General features: G+C 37.5%; 1 protein-coding gene across 1 annotated transcript in view; it reads right to left on the reverse strand.

The window, feature by feature from the left end:
• Nucleotides 1-262: 262 nt before the first annotated feature.
• LOC135502218 (ankyrin repeat and KH domain-containing protein 1-like) overlaps nucleotides 263-26806 on the reverse strand; it is a 334848-nt gene continuing 308304 nt past the window's right edge. The window contains exons 8-13 of the mRNA XM_064794875.1: nucleotides 13857-13955; nucleotides 9364-9462; nucleotides 7616-7714; nucleotides 6096-6194; nucleotides 1117-1215; nucleotides 263-400 (exon numbers count right to left, since the gene is read on the reverse strand). Coding sequence (XP_064650945.1) covers nucleotides 263-400; nucleotides 1117-1215; nucleotides 6096-6194; nucleotides 7616-7714; nucleotides 9364-9462; nucleotides 13857-13955 — 633 coding nt within the window. The remainder of the gene's footprint in view (nucleotides 401-1116; nucleotides 1216-6095; nucleotides 6195-7615; nucleotides 7715-9363; nucleotides 9463-13856; nucleotides 13956-26806) is intronic.

The following is a 26806-nucleotide window of genomic DNA, read 5'->3' on the forward strand; positions in this document are numbered from 1 at the left end:
CTTCTTTCTCTAAAATGACTATTGAAATCTCTAAATATATCTTATTCATAAAACAATAATGTAAAAAATTGATATCAGGCATATCTCGCCTATAAGAAAAAGGTAACATATCAAGAACAGAGAGCCTCTCTTTAAAACTCAAATGACCACCTAAAATATTCCTTCAGGCTCTATTTGTTGAATCCTTTCTACTAGGTTGTCTTTGGTGATTCCGTCCCAAAAAACAGGTTCTACATATTGTGCCTTCCGCTTCATCATTGTTCTAGGAATGTTTGGATGTAGAGGACTTTCGGTGTGTTACCTTTGACTGCTTGTCGACCTCTGCGTCATATTTCAATAGACTATCTACGACTTCTTGGTCACTATTGTTAGAGGCGATCATAAGCGCCGTCCAACCGTTCTGAAAAGATACAGACATACTATCGATAATCAAATAGAGCAGTATACGAATGGATCAGAGCATAGTAAATTTGAGATGAATGAAAGAAAACTGTACAGTGTTCTGTCTGTCCGTCCATCTTCGAACGTGGGGCAGGGCGCATGTTGTCTAACGGTTAAACAAAGATATTATTCAACTTAATGTCTTACTACATACCAATAAGTAGTTAGAGTCATATTTCCTCTGATCAGAAATCGAAAATTAACGATTTGAGCTAATTTCAGCATGCTAGGGGCTTTGTTCGAAAATATTCATCTCACTCAGATTTATATATCGTATAGCCTCCGTGTACAGACGTGTTTGATAAAATATGAAATCGAAATAAACAAATAGATGAGAAGCCAATGTCGAGATTACTTTGAACGGATTCAATCAAGTAGACGATTAGTGTAGAGGCCTAATTATTTTTGATTGAAATTAGTTTTTGGGAAAATCAAAACTATATTTTGGCAGATAATATAGATTTTTTTCGATTTTCGATATATTTCATGAAAAAAATACACTCCGTAACTCGAGGACAAGCGTAAATCTGCAACAATTATCCCTCCCTCAAAAAGATAAGCGATTAAACTAACTTCACTCCATATCTGCATCTTTGGCTTTTGCGTGATCATAGTGATTGACTAATGATTTGTCAGGAATTAACGTTCGGATGTAAGGGACTTTTAGGGCGTTACCTTCTTCTGTTCGTTAACATATGCTCCAGCTTCCAATAAATCATCTACGACCTCAATGTGACCTTCATTGGAGGCAATCATGAGCGCCGTCTCGCCCTCCTGAAGGAAGATAGACATAAGACATAATCAAATATTGAAATATTAAAATAGACGAATAGATTTTTAAAGCATGAAGTTGAGGTTGTTTTTGAACTGAGTCACCCAGCAGATGTGTATTGTCAATTATTTACACCTGTATACTTGTATATTTGAGACCTGCGATAGGCTCTTTGCGACTTTCTTTCGGGTTTTTTTTCCAAATATCCATTCGCGATACCAAAGCGTAAGTCAGATCACGCCGGATATATAATACATTCTACTAGACTCCTGTTCTTACTTTTTTTAAAATGAGTGAAATCTCTAGGTGTTCGAAAGTCATAGTCCGGACGCAATTTTTTTTCTGACCCTTTCAGCAAAGCATTGTGTACATTCTTAACCAATCAGATTTCGAGTGACATCATAGCCCATATAAAGGTATCGTTTACACGTGCCTTTGTTTACATTTCATACTAAACATTTTTGCAGTGCTTTTGTCTTATTGTCATTGTTTTTTGGAAATGATATTTCACTTGAGATATTGTTCGTCTCACTCAAAACTGTCTGTGGTGAAAACAAGGCTATAGTCTTTACATCCTCCACGATGAAGATGAAACATCCTCATACGCCTGACTCTGGTGTTTTAGAATAAGTCTGCCAAAGGGGGAACTGAAGGGCATTTCTTCTTGGAAATTTCCTGTGCCTCTTGTAGTTACTTCTGAACATATTCATACAGGAGAAGAACAATTAAATGATCTTTTTGGTACATCTAGAGATCACCACTTTACAGATGCAACACCTGTGATTGTGAGAAATACATTGTGAGACTTCTAGAAAGCAACACAATTGAAAGACATGATAACACAAGAACGATTTCTATATGATTTGACTGATTTATTTAGTTTCAAAATATCAGTATACACCACAATATACTTGACTCATATTCTACACCAGACATCAAACTGAACCCAAATTAAAAAGAATGGGTGAAGTGTACAAATACTAGTACACGGTAGTACTGCATTAGAGAACATTCACAATTTACTACTGTGTGTTTTTCCCAAACTCTGGTTCTTCATTACACATTGAGCTAAATTATGTGGAGCCTTCCTTGGTCTTTTCTTGGGAAGGAGACTTCCTACACTTTCTGAGTTTGGTCTCTTGACATGGCATTTGGACGCTTTTGTGTTTCGTCCAGTAATGAGGCATCTTCTCCCCCCAATATCAGATTTCCTCCGTCCGATTGCTGTTGGCTGCACACCAATTGTAGACCCACGAGGCTTGGATTTGGTAGAGGTATTGGTAACACCAGCACCTGTATATCTCCCGAAACATGCTAGAGCTGAATCCAAAGCGGTATCGGTAATAAGTTCATCAGACAGTTTCACAAATTTCTTTGCAGATGCTCTTAACTCGGGTTTTTTCTGTATTCTTGAGCAAATATATTCCGCAGCTTTCATGATCTGCGGCTGAAGTGTGTTCAGGTCATCACTTATGTCAATGTTGTTGTCACTTCTCACGGACTGCCCACCATGACGAGTAAGAAATCTATTCTGTAGTTGCCTTTGTTGCTCGAGGCTCCAATGGTCATTCTCATTTGGAGGATACTCAGGATCGAAGGCCACTGTGGTTTCAGTTGGACCGGTAGGCGAACCAGTGTCTGGAGAAGCAGCTGGCATCACTTCTTCATCATCTGACATGGAGACAACTTGTGCTGGCTAATTTTGATGTGCATCCCTAAGACTGACGAACCAACAGCTTGGCAATTTAGTGCAGCCAGTGGCCACTTGGTAGAGACGACCACGCAAGACAGCAGATGTGACCCTGACAAAATTAACAGATTTCATCCCAAAATGCTTCACAATTGCACCCTGGTGTTTGCAGGAGCCTCCAGTTTTACCGGTGTAACAGGAGCACATACACATAGACATGTCAACATGGTAGGTTACATCCTTTTATGTCTCACTTGGCACACTGAATATCAAATTTGGGAATTGTTTGATATCGTCCTTAGTGATTTTCAGATCACCTTTCAGCATATACCTGTTTGATATGGACATGCAGCCATCTAATCGGTTGTTGGCAACATCGATCAATCGACGCACGTAGTATGCCTCAAACCTGGTGAGCATAAAATCGAAGTTGAACAACATTGAAAGCCTTTACATGGTTGAACACTTTGTATCTTAGAATTCGCATAGCTGCCTCAACATAGTTATTGGTGTTATTACCACGTATTGGTAACTCCTCCTGTAGGCTTACAGCTCAAGCATGGCGACGATCATAAGTGTCCTGAAGATGGTGATGAAATCCTCCGTATCGTTGCGCAATGGGATCTCCAAGTGCACGATCATACTTCTGGGAGAATTCCTTCTCATCGTTAGCATAGACCATCTCCTTTCACAAAGAAAACAGATGAGGTCTGTCTTCTTTCTTTATACTATGTTTTGCATCCCACAAGTAGCGCCAATTGACTTGAAGCACGTGAAAAACACACAGCAGCAAAACAGAGTCAGGAAAACAGTTTGTGAGAGCAGATCTTTCAGCTGTGGAATCATCTGTCATAAAAACTGCAGGCCCCTCCTGTCCTCTACCATAAAATGCTCGATCAGGTAAAACTTCCATCAGGAGTTCAAGTCCAGCATTGGTGACATCCGTACTCTCAGATGTCGTTATAAGGACAACGAGGGGCAATCCACCAGCACAGGAATGAGTCAGTAAAAGAAATATTCTGCAGTGGTATCTGTCCACACCATCACTAGCATCCACGAATACCAACTCTCCACCCTGTTCAACAAGTTCATGAACCCTTTGCATCAAGGGACTGCAAACTGCCACAACAAAGTCTTTGTCTAATGCCTTGAACTTCACAAGTTCTTTGTCGTTCTGGCAGTTGTACTGCTCGACGTGCTTCTCCAGGTCTTTCAGCATCTGTTCACCACTCGGAGCTCCGTATACCTTCTTGAAACTCTGGGAATACAACCTGAAATGATACAAAAGACATTTAACGGTCAAGTCTATAGTATACATAAAACGTTCTACAGTCGACTTGTCCTTGTGAGGTGTCCTTGGAAAAGAGAAGGAATTCATGTGCTGATGATAGTATTTTTTTAAGAAATGTGCATGCAAATGCAATAAGAAAGGATCAGTATCAGAAAACAATGAAATAAGAGAAACAAGAACGTACCTGTAACAATAGCCAGCATCAGGCAACTATGCTCTGTCAGCTGCTGCAAAAACGTAGTTATCTCCTTCCAAGAACTCAAGGTCAATCTTGAGAGCTTCAAGGGCAGATGATGGTGAATGGCCACTCTGGAACAGCTCGAGCAGCTTCTGCTTGGCTTCATCAGACACGTCCCGCTCTTTCAAACTGTCAGCAGAGATGAGTTCATGGTTGTGCACGTTTTTAAACTGAAGAACACCTGGGTGCCTAGGCAGATGAGGATCTTCAGCAGAGGCCCTGAAATTGAAGATAGAATCTTGTTATTGCACTTTTAAACAAGACAGGGTACGCTGAGTAGGCCTGCTGCATGCAAAAAAATCAAGGTGGGCAGAGACGTTAATGACTGTTTCATCAGTGGGTATTAAGACTATTACAGCCAGTGGATCTCAGTATGTCACACGCAGACAAGGATATGACCTGTGTTCTACCTACCGAAACTTATGTTTGAATTCTGTTCTCTTCACAGTTATGGTCAGCAACGCTGGACAGTCACAGTTTTTGGAACCCCTCCTGCTATCAGCCGTGAAACTGCGAGGATGGGTATTATGCTGGCATCGGAAGTTTCGCTTGTATAGGTTGACTCTGCCCTTCGCAACCTTCCCATTGTTCAGCCTCCATGTAGTCTTTGTATTTTCTTCAAACTGTTTCCTCCATTTTTCACCTGTTTTTTCATCAGAAATATTGACTCGTATGACTGGATATTGTTCCTCGTCTTCATTTACAGCAACAAATTTGTATTGAAATCCATCCGGGAGTTTTTTCTGCCAAATAAATAAAGAATATTCAAATGCATTTCACTATAACCTGTGACTAGTCTAACATCAGGACTAGGTGTTATGTACTCTTGCCGTGGTGTATCATATCAGGCCTCCCTATGTATACACATTTGATTATTGTACACACGCACATACACATGCACAGCATGGTAAGTGCATGCATGGCAAATAGTAGGCCTATGCGTTTGCACTACACTCAGTGGTTTTTTTACAGCTTGATACGATAGACAACCAAAAACCGATAAATATTAATATCTATTCAGTAAATTCCTAAAGTTAATCATACCTTCTATGCTTCAAACTCGCTGAGACTGCTGTGTTTGTCCTTTTTGTGAACATAATCGATGTTTAACAATTCCGCCATTGCATTCTGCTAAAGTTCAACTGAGGTCACTGACTTGTCGAATTCTGATTGGCCAAAAGTGCACAATGCTTTGCTGAAAGGGCCAGGAAAAAAATGCACCCCGGACACATGATCCACAACGCATGATGCACAACATACCATACCATAAGACGTCCGTCTTGCGATGAGGGCATAAAAAGGACCGGCAATAACACTGCATTCTGTATCTAGTACCATTTATGACAAGTGTGTCACTGCTTCTTTCTCTAAAAGGTCTATATTTTGAAATCTCTGAATCTATCTTATTCATAAAACAAAAATGTAAGGAATCGAGATTAGGCATATCTCGCCTATAAGACAAAGGTAACATATTAAGAACAGAGAGCCTCTCTTTAAAACTCAAATGACCACCTAACATATTCCTTCAGGCTCTCTTTGTTGAACCCTTTCTACTAGGATGTATTAGGTGATTTCGTCCGAAGAAACAGGTTCTACATCATTTGCCTTCCGCTTTACAATTGTTCTAGGGATGTTTAGATGAAGAGGACTTTCGGTGTGTTACCTTCAACTGCTTGTTGACCTCTGCATTATATTTCAATAGACTCTCTACCACTCTTGGGTTACCTCTTTTAGAGGCGATCATTAGCGCCGTCCAACCGTTCTGAAAAGAGACAGACATACTATCGATAATCAAATAGAGCAGTATACGAATGGATAAGAGCATAGTAAATTTGAGATCAATGAAAGAAAACTGTTCAGTGTTCTGTCTGTCCGTCGATCTTCCAACGTGGGGCGGGGCGCATGTTGTCTATATGGTTAGATAAAGAGATTATTCAACTTGATATCTTACTACATGTACCGGTAAGTAGTAAGAGTCATATTTTCTCTGATGAGAAATCGAATATTAACGTGATTCGACCTAATTTCAGCATGCTAGGGGCTTTCTTTGAAAAGCTTCATATCACTTTCATTTATATATTGTATAGTCTCCGTGTACAGACATTTTTGATAAAATATGATAAGATATAGGTTGTTTATTATGCCTGTCACGGAAGAGTCGTGCAAATGCAGTCCGAGTTTAAAATTAGGTGTTAAGTTTTCCTGAAAAAATTACAGCATCATTATAAAGAAACCCATCTGCATGCAAGACATCTAAAATATTTCATAATGGAAATTCCGGAAGAGAGACATATCCGAACAATTGTACCTTCCGTGACACTTTTAGTATATAACGGACCAAAAGACCAAAAACATAATTTGGTCAATGTTTCATGGTATTAGTCACCTAGGGGTACATATGTTCAGAAATTTGGATGAATAGTTTCAGTGGTTACGAAATATTTCAGTGGTTACGAAATTTCAAAGTAATTTTCACCTCTGTTTCCTTCAAAAGCCGGTCAAGGTCAAAACCCGTACAATACACTATGTCCTCTCCCAAGAGGTATATGCCATAAAAAAATCAACAAGCTGAGATTAATATCAGCAAAGTCATGGAATGTTTTCTGTTTTCGCATAATGCCCCATAGTGGCCAAAGCGTAAGTCAGATCACACCGGATATCGAAATCATTCTACCAGACTCCTGTTCTTACTTTTTTTTAAATGAGTGAAATCTCTAGGTGTTCTAGTTTATAGCCCGGACGCACGACGCATGATGCACAACGCAGGTCGCACAACTGACCATACCATAATATGTCCGTATTGTAAGGAGGGCATAAAAAGGACCGGTAATAAGTCTCCATTCTGCATCTAGTCCTAATCATGACAAGTGTGTCATTGCTTCTTTCTCTAAAAGGTCCATATTTTGAAATCTCTAAATCTATCTTATTCATAAAACAATAATGTAAGGAATCGATATCAGGCATATCTCGCCAATAAAACAGAGGTGACATATTAAGAACAGAGAGCCTCTCTTTATAACTCAAATGACCACCTAAAATATTCCTTCAGGCTATATTTGTTGAACCCTTTCTACTAGGTTGTATTAGGTGATTTCGTCCGAAGAAACAGGTTCTACATCATTTGCCTTTCGCTTTACAATTGTTCTAGGGATGTTTAGATGAAGAGGACTTTCGGTGTGTTACCTTCAACTGCTTGTTGACCTCTGCCTTATATTTCAATAGATACTCTACGACTTTTGGGCTACCTCTTTTAGATGCGATCATAAGCGCCGTCAAACCATTCTGAAAAAAGATAGACATACTATCGATAATCAAATAGCGCAGTGTACGAATGGATAAGAGCATAGTAAATTTGAGATCAATGAAAGAAAACTGTTCAGTGTTCTGTCTGTCCGTCCATCTACCAACGTGGGGCGGGGCGCATGTTGTCTATATGGTTAGATAAAGAGATTATTCAACTTGATGTCTTACTACATGTACCGGTAAGTAGTAAGAGTCATATTTCCTCTGATCAGAAATCGAATATTAACGTGATTTGACCTAATTTCAGCATGCTAGGGTTTTTGTTCGAAAAGCTTCATATCACTTTAATTTATATATTGTATAGTCTCCGTGTGCAGACATTTTTGATAAAATATGATAAGATATAGGTTGTTTATTATGCCTGTCATGGAAGAGACGTGCAAATGTAGTCCGAGTTTTAAATTAGGTGTTAAGTTTTCCTGAAAAAATTACAGCATCATTATAAAGAAACCCATCTACATGCAACACATCTAAAATATTTCATAATGGAAATTCCGGAAGAGAGACAAATCCGAAGAATTATACCTTCCGTGACACTTTTAGTATGTAACGGACCAAAAGACCAAAAGCATAATTTGGTGAATTTTTCATTTTATGGTATCATTCAAACTTGAAAGACAGAGAGTTTGAGATCCGGCATTTCTGGTCTTGACCGAAAATCTTCAAAATGTCACAATTTTAACACTGTTTATGCTCTTGACCTGCAAGTTAGTGTTGAGTTGTCAATTATCCTTATATTACTACCTGTAAAGTATCAACATTATCTGCTAAATACTTTTTGAATGATGCTAGTTTAAAAAGTGTACTCGTTTTTTCTGGGCCACCAATACGAGGTCGAAAGTTGGTCTATGAGTTACTGTCACCTAGTGGTAAATATGTTCAGAAATTTGGATAAATAGTTTCAGTGGTTATGAAATATTTCAGTGGTTACGAAATTTCACAAGAACTTTACCTCTGATTCGTTCAAAAGCCGGTCAAGGTCAAAACCCGTACAATACACTATGTCCTCTTCCAAGAGGTATATGCCACAAACAATTCAACAAGCTGAGATTAATATCAGCAAAGTTATGGAATGTTTTCTGTTTTCGCATAATGCCCCATAGTGGCCAAAGCGTAAGTCAGATCACACCAGATATCGAAATCATTCTTCCAGACTCCTGTTCTTACTTTTTTTTGAATGAGTGAAATCTCTAGGTGTTCTAGGTGTGCAGGTCGCACAACTGACCATACCATTATATGTCCGTCTTGTAAGGAGGGCATAAAAAGAACCGGCAATAAGTCTCCATTCTGCATCTAGTCCCAATCATGACAAGTGTGTCACTGCTTCTTTCTCTAAAAGGTCTATATTTTGAAATCTCTAAATCTATCTTATTCATAAAACAATAATGTAAGGAATCGATATCAGGCATATCTCGCCAATAAGACAAAGGTAACATATTAAGAACAGAGAGCCTCTCTTTATAACTCAAATGACCACCTAAAATATTCCTTCAGGCTATATTTGTTGAACCCTTTCTACTAGGTTGTATTTGGTAATTTCGTCCCAAGAAACAGGTTCTACATCATTTGCCTTCCGCTTTACAATTGTTCTAAGGATGTTTAGATGAAGAGGACTTTCGGTGTGTTACCTTCAACTGCTTGTTGACCTCTGCCTTATATTTCAATAGACACTCTACGACTTTTGGGCTACCTATTTTAGAGGCGATCATAAGCGCCGTCCAACCATTCTGAAAAGATACAGACATACCATCGATAAACAAATAGCGCAGTGTACGAATGGATAAGAGCATAGTAAATTTGAGATCAATGAAAGAAAACTGTTCAGTGTTCTGTCTGTCCATCCATCTTCCAACGTGGGGCGGGGCGCACGTTGTCTAAAGGTTAGACAAAGAGATTATTCAACTTTATGTCTCACTATGCATGTACCAGTACGTAGTTAGAGTCATATTTCCTCTGATCCGAAATCGAAAATTAACGCGATTTGACCTAATTTCAGCATGCTAGGGGCTTTGTTCGAAAAGGTTAATCTCACTTACATTTATACATGTATATTGCATAGCCTCCGAGTACAGATATTCTTGATCAAATATGATAAGATACAGGTTTTTTATTATGCCTGTCACGGAAGAGACGTGCAAATATATCACAGAATGTAGTCCGAGTTTTAAAGTAGGTGTTAAGTTTTCCTGAACAAATTTCAGCATCATTATAAAGAAACCAATCTACATGCAACACATCTAAAATATTTCATAATGGAAATTCCGGAAGAGAGACAAATCCGAACGATTGTACCTTCCGTGACACTTTTAATATAATTATAACGGATCAAAAGACGAAAAAAATACTTTTGTCAATTTTTCATTTTATGGTATCAGTCAAACTTGAAAGACAGAGAGTTTGAGATCCGGCATTTCTGGTCTTGACCGAAAATCTTCAAAATATCACAATTTTCACAATTGTTATGCTATTGAGCTGCAATATAGTGTAGAGTTGTCAAACATACGTATCTTACCACCTGTAAAATATCGAACTTATATGCACAAGACTTTTTGAATTATGTTAGTTTAACAAGTTTACTCGTTTTTTCTGGGCCACCGATACGAGGTCGAAAGTTGGTCTATGAGTTACTGTCACCTAGGGGTACATATGTACAGTAATATGGATAAATAGTTTCAGTGGTTACGAAATTTGACAAGAACTCTCACCTCCATTTCCTTCAAAAGCTGGTCAAGGTCAAAACCCGTACAATATATTATGTCCTCTCCCAAGATGTATATGCCATAAAAAAATCAGTAAGCTATGAACAATATCAGCAAAGTTATGGAATGCTTTCTGTTTTCGCATAATGCCCCATAGTGGCCAAAGCGTAAGTCAGATCACACCGGATATCGAAATCATTCTACCAGACTCCTGTTCTTCCTTTTTTTAATTGAGTGAAATCTCTAGGTGTTTTAAAGTATAGCCCGGACGCACGACGCACGATCCACAACGCAGGTCGCACAACAGACCATATCTTTCTCTAAAAGGTCTATATTTTGAAATACCATACCATAATATGTCCGTCTTGTGAGGAGGGCATAAAAAGGACCGGCAATAAGTCTCCATTCTGCATCTTGTACCATTTATGACAAGTGTGTCACTGCTTCTTTCTCTTAAAGGTCTATATTTTGAAATCCCTAAATCTATCTTATTCATAAAACAATAATGTATGGAATCGATATCAGGCATATCTCGCCTATAAGACAAAGGTAAAATTAAGAACAGAGAGCCTCTCTGTAAATCTCAAATGACCACCTAACATATTCTTTCAGCCTCGATTATTTGAACCCTTTCTACAAGGTTGTTTTTCGTGATTTCATACCAAGAAACAGGTTCTGCATCATTTGCCTTCCGCTTTACAATTGTTCTAGGGATGTTTGGATGAAGAGGACTTTCAGTGTGTAACCTTCAACTGCTTGTCGACCTCTGCGTGTTTTTTCAATATACTCTCTGCGACTTCTTGACGCTAGGGCCCAACGCGCCGCGTAGCGGCAAAAAAGCGAAGCTGGCGAAACATTTATAACGGGTCACCGTTACTTATTATTGGACTTATAGCGCATTTACGGGGTTGCAACTATTTTGCTTTATAGTGTCACTAGGAATGAAAAGCATGCGACCTAACGCCGATCTATTTGTATAAAGTGATAATTGGAAGGTATATAGTAGGAAATATCAATAAAATGATCATTCCATATCGTGTTTTGAGGGCATTTTTGATTGTAAAAAATATATGTGTACGTTACCGGAGTCTCTGCAATGATGATTTTATCACAGCAGTCTCGCGCAAGTAGAAGTTCTTTACCTATTAGTTCTTCACTTATTAGTCTGGCGCAAAGCCAGAAGTTTTCCATTACGATTTCACGACGATGTTTAACCAGAAGGAGCAGTGCGCGAGATATGCTAATGAGCAGACTTCCCTCGCTTGAGTTTCGGAAGAATGTTCCATATCGCGCTAAGCTGACCACTGCTGACCATGACAGGTTAGCAACGGTAGGTTTCTGCTCCCCAACTGGCCTCTTTAGGGTTGGCAGCTCTGTTAAGTCATTATACTTCCTTGGCACATTCTCCCCCCACCCATTTTAAAGGCCACGGGGGACATGTTCCACCTACATGTACTGTACTGCCATTGCAAATGCGGCTGACACTGCCTTCTAGTCTCATATTAAATTTTGCTTTCCTCAATAATAACATTTCTTCTTCTTCAATGCTTTCATCATTCCAAACTTCTCCTCCTCCGACTTTTACAGGGGTACAGTCATGGCAATCAAAACCCAAATACTGAGACCAAATGCCTGTTGACTGTGCTTTGAGAGAGACTGGCGCCAGTACATGCCTAGTCTCTCTTAAATCACAGTCAACAGACACCAACCCCCTCAAACTCAGAAATGACAAACGCCCAACCCTTCCTGCTACCTTAATACTTCTGGGTTACTTTTACTAGAGGCGATCATCAGTGCCGTCCAACCTTTCTGAAAAATGACAGACATACTACCGATAATCAACTAGCGCAGTATACGAATGGAAAAGAGCATAGTAAAGTTCAGATCAATGAAATAAAACTGTTCAGTGTTCTGTCTGTCCGTCCATCATCTAACGTTGGGCGGGGCGCATGCTTTCGAACGGTTAAACATAGATATTATTCAACTTATTGTCTTACTTCATGTACCAGTAAGTAGTAAGAGTCATATTTCCTCTGATCATAAATCGAAAATTACCGCGATTTGACCTAAATTCAGCATGCTAGGGGCTTTGTTCGAAAAGTTTCATCTCACTTACATTTATATATTGTATAGCCTCCGTGTACAGACATGTTTGATAAAATATGAAATCGAAATAAACAAATAGATGAGAAGCCAATGTCGAGATTACTTTGAACGGATTCAATTACGTAGACTATTAGTGAAGGGGCCTAGTTTTATTTCGATTGAAATTAGTTTTTTCGGAAAATAAAAACTATATTTTTGCAGATATTATATGTTTTTTTCGATTTTCGAAATCTTTCTTGAAAAAAATACACTCCGCGATTCGAGGTCAGGCGTGAATCTGCAACAATCATCCCCCTCCCTCAAAATAATAAGTAATTAAACTAACTTCACTCCATATCTGCATCTTTGGCCTTTGCGTGATCATAGTGATTGACTAATGATTTATCAGGAATTAACTTTCGGATGTAGGGGACTTTTAGGGCGTTACTGTTAACATATGCTCCAGCTGCCAATAGAGCATCTACGATCTCAATTTGACCTTCATTGGAGGCAATCGTGAGCGCCGTCTGGTCCTCCTGAAGGAAGATAGACATAAGAAATAATCAAATATTGAAATATTGAAATATTGAAATAGACGAATAGATTTTTAAAGCATGAGTGCATGTCGTTTTTGAACTGAGTCAACGAGCAAATGTGTATTGTCAATTCTTTACACCTGTATACTTGTACATTTGAGACCTGCGATAGGTTATTAATGAAATTCAAATTGTAGAGTTTTGCGTCTTTCTTTTGGGTTTTTTTCAATGAGAAAATCCATTCGCGATACCAAAGCGTAAGTCAGATCACGCCGGATATCGAACTCATTCTACTAGACTCCTGTTCTTACATTTTTGAAATGAGTGAAATATCTAGGTGTTCTAAAGTTTTAGCCCGTGCGCACGACGCACGATCCACAACGCACAAAGCACAGCATACCATACCATAGGACGTCCGTTATGCGACGAGGGCATAAAAAGGACCGGCAATAAGTCTCCATTCTGCATCTAGTACCATTTATGACAAGTGTGTCACTGCTTCTTTCTCTAAAAGGTCTATATTTTGAAATATCTAAATCTATCTTATTCATAAAACAATAATGTAAGGAATCGATATCAGCATATCTCGCCTATAAGACAAAGGTAACATTAAGAACATAGAGCCTCTCTCTATAAAACTCAAATGGCCACCTAACATATTCATTCAGGCTCGATTTGTTGGATCCTTTCTACTAGGTTGTATTTGGTGATTTCGTCCGAAGTAACAGGTTCTACATCATTTGCCTTCCGCTTTCAATTGTTCTAGGGATGTTTAGATGAAGAGGACTTTTGGTGTGTTACCTCATCCTGCTTGTTGACCTCTGCTTGATATATCAATAGACACTCTACGACTTCTGGGTTATCATTTTTAGAGGCCATCATAAGCGCCGTCCGGCCGTTCTGAAAGTAGACAGACATACTATCGATAATCAAATAGCGCAGTATACGAATGGATAAGAGCATAGTAAATTTGAGACCAATGAAAGAAAACTGTTCAGTGTTCTGTCTGTCCGTCCATCTTCCAACGTGGGGCGGAGCGCATGTTGTCTTACTGTTAGACAAAGAGATTATTCAACTTGATGTCTTACTACATGTACCGGTAAGTACTTAGAGTCATAATTATTACTCTGATCAGATATCGAAAATTAACGCGATTTGACCTAAATTCAGCATGCTAATGGCTTTGTTCGAAATGGTTCATGCTGTTTGGTTGCGGGTCATTTAGAACACAATATGGTTTATTTTGTTACAGCCTGTATGCTGCTAGCCTTTGTGGACGCCTGTGAGACTTGTTTACAAACACGGTTTATTTTAGACGTTTGCATTTACTTACTTATGTAAGCGCATAGGTTCATTTCTGGCAGAGTTTTCTATACTCAGCCATTCGTGTACAGAGCTCTTTGGTTTGGAGACCAGAAGAACGTTTGCTCATGTTGCTCCTTCTTGGACAGTTTACTCCAAGTTTCGACGTTTGTGATTAATTCTTTCCAAGCTTAATGGAAATAATGCTTTTCTTACTGTGTGTCGGGCTTTGTGTCTCGAGGGATATTTCGAACTACATGTATATATTGGCACAGACCTACATAGACTAGTGCACATGTGATACAGCTATTTCGTAAGGTCGTTTAAAACAAGTCTCTGTGGCGGCCGCAAGGAGGAGCACTTTACGTTTACGTGTACGTGTATGTATTGTCGTACTTCATGTTAGATATACATGTATGTACTTCTTGTTGGATGTGTACTTCCTGTTTGTCATGCAAGGACTTCGTAAAAACGTGACTTCTCTTCGCCACTCACTTCCGATACCGGACTTACGATCATCCTGTTCTTTTTCGTGACTACATCTCTATATGTAAATGAATGTGTTTCTACTGGCGGATGTGTCTTCTGTTACAGACGGATCGAATTTTTCCTAGCATTCAATCAGCTCTAGTGTTGAAAATTATGATATGTTTATGTTTACCTAACTTGTTCCTGTTATTGTAAATAAATTGTGTTTGTGTCAGAAACAGCTTCGAGGTTTTGTTCTTGGGGAAAATATTGGGTGTTTTTATGTAGCTACTGTACACATCTCACTTACATTCATATATTGTATAGCCTCCGTGTATAGACATGTTTGATAAAATATGATAAGATACAGGTTGTTTATTATGCCTGTCACCGAAGAAACGTGCAAACATATCACAGAATGTAGTCCGAGTTTTGAATTAGGTGTTAAAAAAATATCAGCATCATTATATAGAAACCCATCTACATGCAACATAGCGAAAATATTTCAAAATGGAAATTCAGGAAGAGTGACAAATCCGAACAATTGTACCTTCCGTGTCACTTTTAATATAGAACGGATCAAAAGACCAAAAAAACAAAAAAAAACTTTTTAACAATTTTTCATTCCATGGTATCAATCAAGCTTGAAAGACAGAGAGTTTGAGATCCGCGACTTACAGCAAAACTTGTACGTATACTTATACGCATCTGCGTTCGTTTTTGGAATAGGAAAATGATTTGAGAAAACCCCAACTTACGTGATGGCCAATTACAGTTCGGCATACAAACGCGCGATATTTTGGCGAATTGCTCTAATTATTGACTTTTCATGGCTATAAGGCCGGTTTATTAGACTCAATCAGGCACGCCTGCCAAGAACTCATGCAGGGCACAACATACATCCGCACTCTCGTACTGTTTGGTCGAGAATGGAACGGAACTCGGCCTCTGTTAAAAGTAAAGACAGATCGGTTAACCGCAAGATATGAAAAAAATATTATGAAAGTGATTATGGTTGCAGGGTTTCACAATTTATCTCATATAGGTTTTTATTTGAATGAGCCAGGGCGTCGTTAATCCTTTGCAAAATCTAACATCGCAGGTTCAGCAATAGCTGGTGCTCACACTTCATGCGTTGGCCTACAGGGTGCATCATAAAAAATGGCATGAGTTCGGTGATCCAATCTGTTTTTTTGCGCGAGAGCCGCTGTGTGAATATAGGTTGCAGCACTAGCATTTCTGATTTATAGTGCTGCCGTCTGAATTCACAATAAGCTCTCGTGCGATTTGTATTTCTTTTTTTGTTTTTGTTTTTGTTTACTTTTTTCTTGTTTTTAATTGTATAAGTTTGCAAATATTTTGGTCGGTTAACAGCTCCAGCCTTCATCTGGCAGGTAAAGAAACTCTAAATCGGCTTCGTCGTCTTCATCATCTGGTGCTGGATGTAGACTGCTATATAAGTCATGAGACTAGTCTTAAAACGGTCTTAAAGCATTTTTAATCGAGTTTTAAACTAAAGTTTGCTGAGAGGTCAAAGTCGGTTTGAGCTTAAAACTTTCTTAAACCTTTGTCTTCAAAACTGACTAAACCCAATTTTTGACCTCACTCATTGCAAACAGTCATACGTCCTGTTTATTTCGACTAACCTATCGAACAAGAATAAAATTCTTGAAAATGTTTTTAGTCGAAAATCCAATGCCATTTGTTCCATTTTTCATGGGACACCCTGTACGTGCTATTCCTCATGGCAGTTGGCCTTGCGAAGTTACGCAACCCTGTTATTAACAGATCACCGGCAGAAACTTACAACAGGTCTTTTTTCACCAAGGCCTGGTGTTTGAGTTGACTGTTATTTTTCTATTGGTCATCACTATTCAATTATCTTCATCAGTATACCCGCCCACGGTTGATAACTGTAGCGGTTTAGATACAAAATGTAGGTTCAACGAACTGCCGCGTATGCACTCTTGCAAACGGTGTGAGTTGAAAATCAGTAAATGAAATGAAATATGGAAAATATGAATACATGTCTGCGATGTAGCAGCCTAGATACAATTTACTATCTTTCAGATCATAACGCGATGTTTTTTGTCGTTTATAAGGTTATCTAATCACAATCTTAAAATAGTTTAGTAGGGTACCATGTAATCGCTGTTTTGGTCAACGATCAACACAACCATTTTCTTCACCAAAAACGTTAATCTAAAAATCCGACACATCCAAATCTCAAATATTACTGACTTATCCACGTCAGAAGGGAGTAAAATTTCGAAAAACTAAAATCACCTAACAGACCTTGGTCAGACATTTCACCAAAAATCCTACGCCTATCACGCCTCTAATTATAAATAGATATTCGTAATTTTTCATTTCCCCACTTGGTTGGTAAAAATCTCTTAATTCTGCTATCTTCCTAAGTTGTACTCTTTTCTCTGGGTAAAGTTCGTTGTATAGATCAAAAGACTCATCAACATTTTGAAAATCCATTGCACTTTCATTTTCTCTTTTCAATTGAAGGTAAACAAAATCAGTGGTTTCTTTTCGATGTTCATCCCAAGCCTTAGATTATCTTTATAATTTTTCTACAGCTAAATTGTGTCTTTTCATTTCGTCTTGATAACCATCTATATATATAGCTTTAAAAAGATACCTAGCCCCAGAAAAGGCAACAGCGTTTACTACGGCACTAATTATCATTCCAGCAATTTACAAACTGTGAGAAAATGACAGTTAAATAAATGATGAAACCCCGGGAGAAATAAGTCCCCGAAGAAGAAACTGCCGAGAAATTTTTTTCGAAAGAACAATATATGTGAGACTTATCCTTTAATCCCCAACAGTTGGGTACAATCTATTAGTGCATTTCTACTTATAGATTATGGTCAGCCAAAATACAAGATTGGTGACAGCATGTGGATAACCAATACAAGATAATATTTTGTAAATGTTACCTTCCTAGTTTTACAGAAGAAGTTTTTAAGAAGTTTTTAAGATAAAACAAAGAATTTTCACAAAACCTATCGTCTACCAACTTGAGGATTATCAATCAGAAATTATAGACGGTTATTTTTACACAGAGGAACTAAGTTACGTTCTAAACCCAGATCAGATCGCATACAAGATGGAAACAATTTTACATTACAAAACAGTTAAGGGATAAAACTATGTCTCAATTAAATGGAAAGGATACTCAGAAAAATTCAATGAGTGGTTACCGATTTCAAACATAAAATCAATTGAAGGTAATTTTTTAAGTTGAATTTTTAATGTTTTTGAGGGTTTTTTAAGTTGACTTTTTAAAATATTTTTTAAAGACTATCTAACGCAAAGTTGAAAAACCACATATTTCGATTCCTTTCTGCTCTATTTGAAAACTCATAATGTTCTAGAAAGTTATTAGCATTTTGAAGTTGAAGTTCGTACAGATTGGGAGTTGATTTTGCCCCCTGCTTACGATTTTCTTCTCGACTAATTGGATTTATATTTGACCAATGCCAACATACTTCTGGAACATCTCCAAAATGAGCCACTGGCAAAACATGATCAAGTTCTTCATCAACAATATTTTGACCCCCTCTTTGCCAATCCAACCTATCATAAAAAAAACAGTTAGTACCACCAACGTATTTTTTAAATGCCCCCATTGTACCACAACGACTCATAGAAATCCACATTTTGTGAATCGCTTAAAAGTTTGGGTCTTGATATTTTTCTCTCCTGTAATTACTACTATAATTTGCACTAAAATCTTTACAATATTTTGCAACCCATCTTTAGATTGACTATTCTTAAAATAGTACCATACGGTTTTCTAGTTTCACATATTGAACAGCGTTGGTAATCAAAAGTTTGTATGAAGTTCATAAATATTTTTCTAACATCTCCCATCTAAAACACTAACAATACCAGGGATAGTCAAATCTTCTCGGTTTTTAATGAATACTTCTTCGTGAAGGTTATGAACATGGTTTAAGTATTCTAAACTAACATATTTTTCCTCCTCACGGTTTCTTTCTTGCATTCTTCCATAACAAACTTTCGGATATGTTCTAAGATAAATTATAAACTTTGGGAGTTTACCTGTATCGCACATTTTATGAGAGTACTCGAAATACTTACTCCCCAACTTCTGAAATTGCTTCAGGGTCATATTAATTAATAATTATAATTTATCCATTCGTTCATCGGTTCTGGGATAATGGATACATCTTGGTATTCTTTCATACCTTCAAGAAACTTAGATTTTCCAGCAGAAATATTTCCCTCAATTATATCATTTATATAATTTTTGATTTCAATGCTTATTGTTTTATTGTTTGTTGTTCCATTGTTTGTTGCTGCATTTGAAATAAATTTTTAAAAATAAAACAGGCGTTTTATTCGCAATAGCCAGCGGAAGCTGGCGCCCCATAAGGAAATGTTGAAATTCAATTGTCTAAAATATATATATTATCGTCGAATGGATTTAAACTGCGTTTATTATTAACTTCCTCTACAAACATATTGTGCTTGTCAGATTTTAACACTCTCATGTCATGATACCATGTTTTTTTATCAACCAACGAACTGTAGTAGTCGTCAATGAAATACCAGTTTTTACCACATTTTTACTTATTCCCTTTAACTTTTTTAACTCAAAGGTATCAGTTTTAAAGGCATACATTTTAATTTTCAAAGCAATACATTCCTTCATTTCATCACCCGTCAACTCATCTTTAAAATATCCTGGGACTTTCACTCTACTCTTATCATGTGATGGATGGTCTTTTGGATAGTTATTGAAGTCGAAATGTTCCTTCAGCTTTGTAAGGTCCGTTGTCCAATCGCCAGTCTTTAACTTTAAGACAAAACTATTGGTATCAAGAGAGAGCAACTCTATGTTTTTCCGGTTTATGCCTGTTTCGCCTATTCCTGTTTCGCCTATTCCTGTTTCGCCTACAAAATTCCTGTTTCGCCTATTCCTGTTTCGCCTATTCCTGTTTCGCCTACTTTCCAGTACCCCTACAATAAATCGACTCTCCCAGGGGGAACCTTAGGGATGCATGTCCATTTTATGGGGAAAACGTGAGGGGACAATTGGATGATGTTAACGATGTGATGACAATTTGACTAATCAAATGCCATCAACTTTGTTAACAAACCATGCCATGACCGTTTTGAAAGAGTCACCTTGAAAGCGGGGACAGTCCGGGACTTATTTGACCATATGACCATACTGACACGCAGTAAAAACTAATAGATTAAGTAGAGTAAAGCAGTCGCTTATTTTATAAAAACAGGAATTCATGACTTTTTGATAAAAATACATAATACTGTACATTCTCATAATTATTTAATCAAAATCAGCTGTAAAACCCATGTCATAGTAAAGAACAATGTAGCTATAGGTATTCTTTCTATTACGAAGCCAGTTACTGACTAAGACAAAAGAAAGAGAATCCACAATATAAAATGCAGGCCTAAGAAACCTTTCTCAAATCTGATGAAAGGGTAAAATTTTCTTACTATTTTATTTCTTGCTTTTTAAAAATAAGCTAAAACATAAGCCGATGTAAGCTATGTATAATTTTCCAAAGTTATTCCGAATAATACTGAAATAATTGACATGTCGCTAAATCCATTATTTCAGACTTTATTCTTAATGATAGCCTTTAACACTATAGTAAGGGACGATTCATATTCCTACGTCTGTGGGGAGGTTAGCAATACATTTGAATAGGCGAAACAGGAATAGGCGAAACAGGAATAGGCGGAACAGGAATAGGCGGAACAGGAATAGGCGAAACAGGAATACACCGTTTTTCCCACCAAAATGTGGTTGTAATGTTTAGTAGTAGAATTTGTACATTAGTAATTTATATAGTTCTAGAACTGCAGCCCCAATGTAAGTTGACTTATTGAACACCATACTTGTTTTTTTTCTCATCAGAATTGCAACCAAATCCTCGTCGAATAGAACTTCCGAATCGAACTAAGGATTGGTGTGTTACCTCAAGGCAATGTCGGGATATGTCACCAACTCAACATCCTTCCTGTTCCTTATGTTTTCACTGGTTTTTCCGTAGAAAGCGTTGTTCATTAATTTGAAGAAATATTTCTCAAAGTCTGTTTATGACACAATCCTCTGTTTCATGTTGAAATCTATATATTTCCCTTTCTCTGTTTAAAACTAATTATGTTGTGAATTTTTTTCAACGCAATTCCTTGTTTGAAGTAAAATTGTAGAATCCTGTAATGCACTATGTAGTTTTTCTTGTGGTTCTGAATCAAGAAAAGTTTCTCAACCTTAGGTTTCTTCTCGTCCCCCAACAATTCCTTTTGGTAATCACTCAATTCCTCGTAGGGAATAAATAACGATTCCAGGCAAAACGGAAAATTCACTGACTTAAACTTAATTTTTTCTGGGGACTCTAGGTCGACTTCGAAATAAAAAACCTGTCGGAGAATTTTCAGTACGCAACTAAAATTAAATCAGATTTGTTTATCTTTTGACGCGTTAAACTGCTCCCCATAAATTACCTCTCCTCGATATGCGGTTTGATGTAATTAAGATTTTTTGCACAACAACTTCCGGTTTCTATTCCAAAAAAATCACTTCAAATGGCGATTGGATACCATGAAGGATTTTGGTGCTACCCCTCAAAAATGATGCTTAAACTAAATTAACACGGCAATACTTATCTTAAAATGAGAGCTGTTGAGAAGCGATAACATCTCAACAAATTTATGTTTATATTTCGCCAGGGTTGTTGCTTCCTGGGGTTACAAAATCCTGAGGAAGTCCACTCTTGCCACCGAATTTGTTTACTACTTCTATACCTTTAATTTTCCTAACCTTTACCAAAAAATCTTTTTCTGGTTCTTCCTCTGGAGCTCAAACATGAAATGATGCGAAGCGAGCTCCCTCTGGCTGTGAAGTCGATTCCTCTGGTTCATACGAAGCGTACTGTGAAGTGACAGCTTCATTCGAAGCAGGTTCTTCCTGGTGTAGCGAAGCATACGGCACGTTTGGTGATGTGAATAGTTTATTGATACTCTCTAATAATTGTTTTAGGTTATTTTTGTGTTTTTCAGATTTTAGATGATAAACCTTCAGAGATACAAACTCTGCAAAATCTTTTTTTTAATATTTGAGCTGGTACTGCTCTTTGTATATTCCTTTTAAGATACCGATTTTTCTTAAACTGTTAAAAACTCGGTAAATTCGTTATTTCAACCAAAAAAAGGATTATAAATGGATGACAAAAAAACGAAAAATGTCGTTTAAGTCATTGAAGAGAGCGAAACTCTTTCTACATGTTTAGAAAATTTTAAGGAAGATTTTAAACATAAAACAAAAAGAATTACAGTAAGCTTGAAGACAAAGATATTGAACGCAAATACAAAATCAAAGATATTTCGAAAAACGCAAAGTAAATTTGGTGAATGATTGGAAATTACTCTAGAGTTTTTAGAATTGGGGGGTATTGTTGAAATCACAGTTTACCAACCACAAGGTTTTAAAAAAATTAAAAAAGTCTAGATGAAAACGTTGAAGGGAAATCCTGAGCTTTACTTTGTTTAAAATGGGAAAAATAAAAACCAACACCATGAAATCTCGTCCGTTCAATAACCTTAAAAATTAAAAAAATTAAAAAAAAACAAAATTGACTCAAAAATCAATGTGAAAAACAGTTTAAAAACACACTAAATATCAACTTTAAAAAACATAAAAATAAAAAAAAATAAAAAATCCATAAATCCAAAACCCAAAACCCAATAATTAAAAAAACCTAAAACCACAAAAATTAAAATAAAAATAAAAATCCCACAAATAAAAACCCTCAAAATCACAAAAATTAAAAACTTAAAACTAACTTAAATATATAACAGCAGTATTGTCTAATCATAACGGAGAAAGTAAAATATATTTTTCTGTTTAATGTCCGTAAGGTGGATTTCATTGAGTTGTTAAGAAAACCCAACGAGTACATATGGCATGACAAGCCAGTTAATTTTAGACCGTTTCAATTCTTCCATGTCCATTGCAATATAATTGATCAAGATGATGTAATTTACAATTCAAGCAAGTCCGAAATGTTTGATAGGATTCTATTGAAAGAGTATGATTTTGGTGATACACTTAAACATTATTTTACTGGTCTGAGTAACAGGCCATGTGCAAAAACTTTTAGGATATGGATAACTGACGAACACAACTGTCGTGTGGACTTTAATGGGGCAGATGTACAACTAGAACTTCTCTTCTTACTAAATGAGTAGAATTTGTGGTTACTCGAAACGTCCAAAAAACTTTCAGGAATTCAGCATGAGTTGACACCGCAAAGTGAGCTGACGCCACAGTCAGATAATCAATCAGAACCATCCCAGTAGAGAAGTGTTCGCCGTACAGAGGTTTTTGTGATTGGAAATGGCTTAGAAAAAAAAACGGAAAAAAAATCGAGACTGGCCGAATGTGTCCGTAATGTAGAGGTGTCCGCCTGGCAGAGGTATCCGCTAAGAGAGGTTCTACAGTACATAAAACATGGACTTGGAAAACATGAGAAGAAAGGAATGTTGGCCATTTCAAAACTTAACACGATAAATGGTTTTGTTAGTAAAGCCATGAGCGATTCCCACATTGAAACGAGGAATTCTCATTAATTACCAAAGAAAAGGAGATGTATATTTCTATGAAAAATACCATCCGAAAAAACAAAGAGATACTCATACTGAATCTAATGTTGAAGTGGAAACCCTGAAACAAACTTTTTTAGAGCAAGGAAAAAAACCCAGTACAAACAGAAATGCTAGAAAAACTCAAGTCACAGTAAATTACGTTTACAATGTGCCATCAGCACCACTTACATGCCACTATTATCAAGCGGGAGCTGGCATTCTAACACCGTCTGCGCACTTCGCGCCACTTCATACTCCTTCGGAAGCCAGTGCACCACCCAACTTTGCTTAAATAAATGATTATCACCCGCTGGCAGAAAAACATAGGAATACCATTGACTATGACTTTTTAAAATTTTGCTGTGAGCGATGACGGTCTTTTCAAAATCAAAGAAAGTAATATAACTCTGGGATTTCAACATTTGAAAAATAGAGCAGATTGTTTGCAACTAGAAAAAACACCCGACTATCGTTTTACCAGAATCAATTTAACACGGCAGTATGGTTTGCAACAACTGGCTCTGGTGTTTCAATCAACGAACACTTGAACCACAAAACTCCAATGATCAGATCGTTTTAAAGATTTCACACATATTATCAGGTTTGTAAAATTATAAAAAAACTTACAGAGTCCTAGTCCAGGTGAAATCAATTTTAACAAAACGAATAATAGTAATAACCGTGGAAAGTTAGGAGAGTTGCTGAGCGAGTTTGGGTTAAAAGACAAGTATGATTTTTTCGGTGTTTGACGTATTGACATCCTGGAGTGTTCCAGACTATAATCCCAACATCACAGATCCTGGTTACTACATAAATGACTCAAAAATAAATTTCTTCCTGATGCAGGTCCACGAAAATAAAAGCCCCCCCCCCCCCCATGTTTAATGTGGACTGGGATGCTGGAATGGCTACCTTCAAATACCCATATACTTTCATCAATGGAATGTTAATCAGCATAAAAATGTTTTTGACGTTCTCAAATAGAATCCCTTTCAGACGTATCAACAATTCATGATTCTTAAATCTTCGGGTTTCTCGAATCCTGGTATAGAGAGACTTAATGATTCTGTCAGAACATACGTGTGTTGTATAAGCACTCACCAGAACTTCAATTACAGGAGCAACATGAACTAAGTTTGATGCCAAGAAAGAATTTACCAAATTATTAGCAGACTCAATTATTATCGTCGTCGTCGTCGACGTCGTAGTCATTATTATCTATTATTTCATTATCACTCCTAGTTTAAATCTGGGGTACTTGTAGCAAGAATTCCCTAACCTGTTGAAGTTTATGTCTTCTGTCAACATGGCACACTCCTCTCTTTCGGTGTCATTAGATCAGCTTCAAGAAAAACATTCCATGGATATATGATACTTTTTATGTTTGTTTCACAAGCCTTACCAGAATATAGCAGGCACAAAGTACACCTGTTCTATTGCTATTCATGCCAACTCAGTTGATATATTACGAATTTGTTTCACTTCATGTTGACAAATGTTGCTTTGCCATTCATGTATTAATTTCTGCTTGTGGACTAGACACACTTAAGGTGGAATTGAGTAGGGTGTATCATTATTCTGCATCCTGACTCATGTATCTCATACGATGTCTCACATGTATGAGGTGATACATGTGGAAGATATGTTTTGTATGTGATAGTATAGGTACATTTTGCGGAGTGGTCAGTAGCCGAGTAGGCACAAGAACATGTTTTTGTTTTTTTGGACCACATACACTTTGCTTTGAGAATGAAGTAAAAGGATGTCCAGTAAGTATAACATTATAACATTATTATAACTTTACGTCGTATTGGAAAATTTGGCATATAAGTAATTCTATAGTGAAAGTCTGCAATGTAGGCGATATGAATAGGCCTACATTAGTAGTTTGGGGTCAAGTTTGGGAAGGACAAGATTATATTGGCTTGGGGTCAAATGTAAAGTCTTCGCTTTTACGTTACATCTTTGCCAAACAGGATGAGGTGGAAATATGCAAAAGTGTTGCCAGTGATTTATCTAAACTACTGTTAAAATGTGCTTTTGGTGGAGACGCAGTGGATGTAAGTGCCAAGGGACTAACAGTAACACCAAAACTTACGAAGCCAACCGTGTACGAACTGTACTGTGCATTGAGGGATGACGAGAATATCTTTGGTTCTTTGGAGGACAAGAAACTGGACTTTCTTAATGAGGAGCCACCATACATTTGCAGTGAAACATACAATGATCGGAGACTGTTTGATGAGTAAACATGGAAGAGAATACGATTCTTTGAATGGCACTTTGGACTTTTTCATGATAGGGACCGGAAGACCAGAGGTGGTGCATCCACCACAACGGCCTTAACCGCAGCTAAGTGGAAATTTTATAAAGACTGTCAAGGGGTTCTTTCCATTTCAGGTAACTTGAAGAAAAATGTCAGTTTGGTGGCCTCTCTCAACAAGAGTCGTAGAGCTGTCGGGGAAGTCTTTAATAGTATGTTACTCCACTGCAACGGTTATTTGCATGTTCCACTTGCCCTTGAGACAAGTATTCGAGAAAGTATTGGAGTAGGTGCCGGTGACAAGGTGACTGTGATGTCTTGTCATGAGGGGTGTAACAAGCCTGTTGAAGGCTTGCATGTTTTCTGTGAAGTAGGGCTAGGGAATACCTTGTCACATGAAGATATTTACCACTTTATGAGTTCTGAGTTGACCAAAAGCCACAACATAGCCATTCATGATGTTGTTTTTCTAGAGCCAGGTACCATTTCATCTCAAAATTCATGTTTTGCACTGCGAGAAAAGTTCTGTACTGGCCAGTTATGTGAAAGTTTCATTTACCACATTAGAGATGTCACTTCGGTAGATCCAGACTGCAACATTTTGCCAAATGATGAGAACCTCAACTGCTCTCTTGTTTCAATGGTTTTTTGGATTGGATTAACCACCCTCTTGCAATTGGAACACTAGATGCCACCAAAGATTGGTCCGTTTTCGTTCCACTTCAAATACAGCTTCTGTTCGAAGGAATGTTTATCTGCGACGATGCAACGAGGAGCACCGACGATCGATACAGATATTGGAAGGAGCATGTAGCTCGGCTCTACACCTACTTAGATGCCGGGTTGAACATCTATAGCCAAAAGCATGTTGGGGTTGAACAGGTTTTGAACACTAATGAACTCGTCATTAATAGCTTCATCATGTCAAGTTGTTTTTCTATTATGTCCTTTCATGGCATGAGCCAAAGCTTGAGCACTGCCAAACTGAATCCACAGAAACTATCATCAGCAAATGAAGTTATATACAATACATACCATAAGAGACAAGAAGTATTGTACA

This window comes from Lineus longissimus, chromosome 18, assembly GCF_910592395.1.
Source record: "Lineus longissimus chromosome 18, tnLinLong1.2, whole genome shotgun sequence".
Classification (NCBI taxonomy): domain Eukaryota; kingdom Metazoa; phylum Nemertea; class Pilidiophora; order Heteronemertea; family Lineidae; genus Lineus; species Lineus longissimus.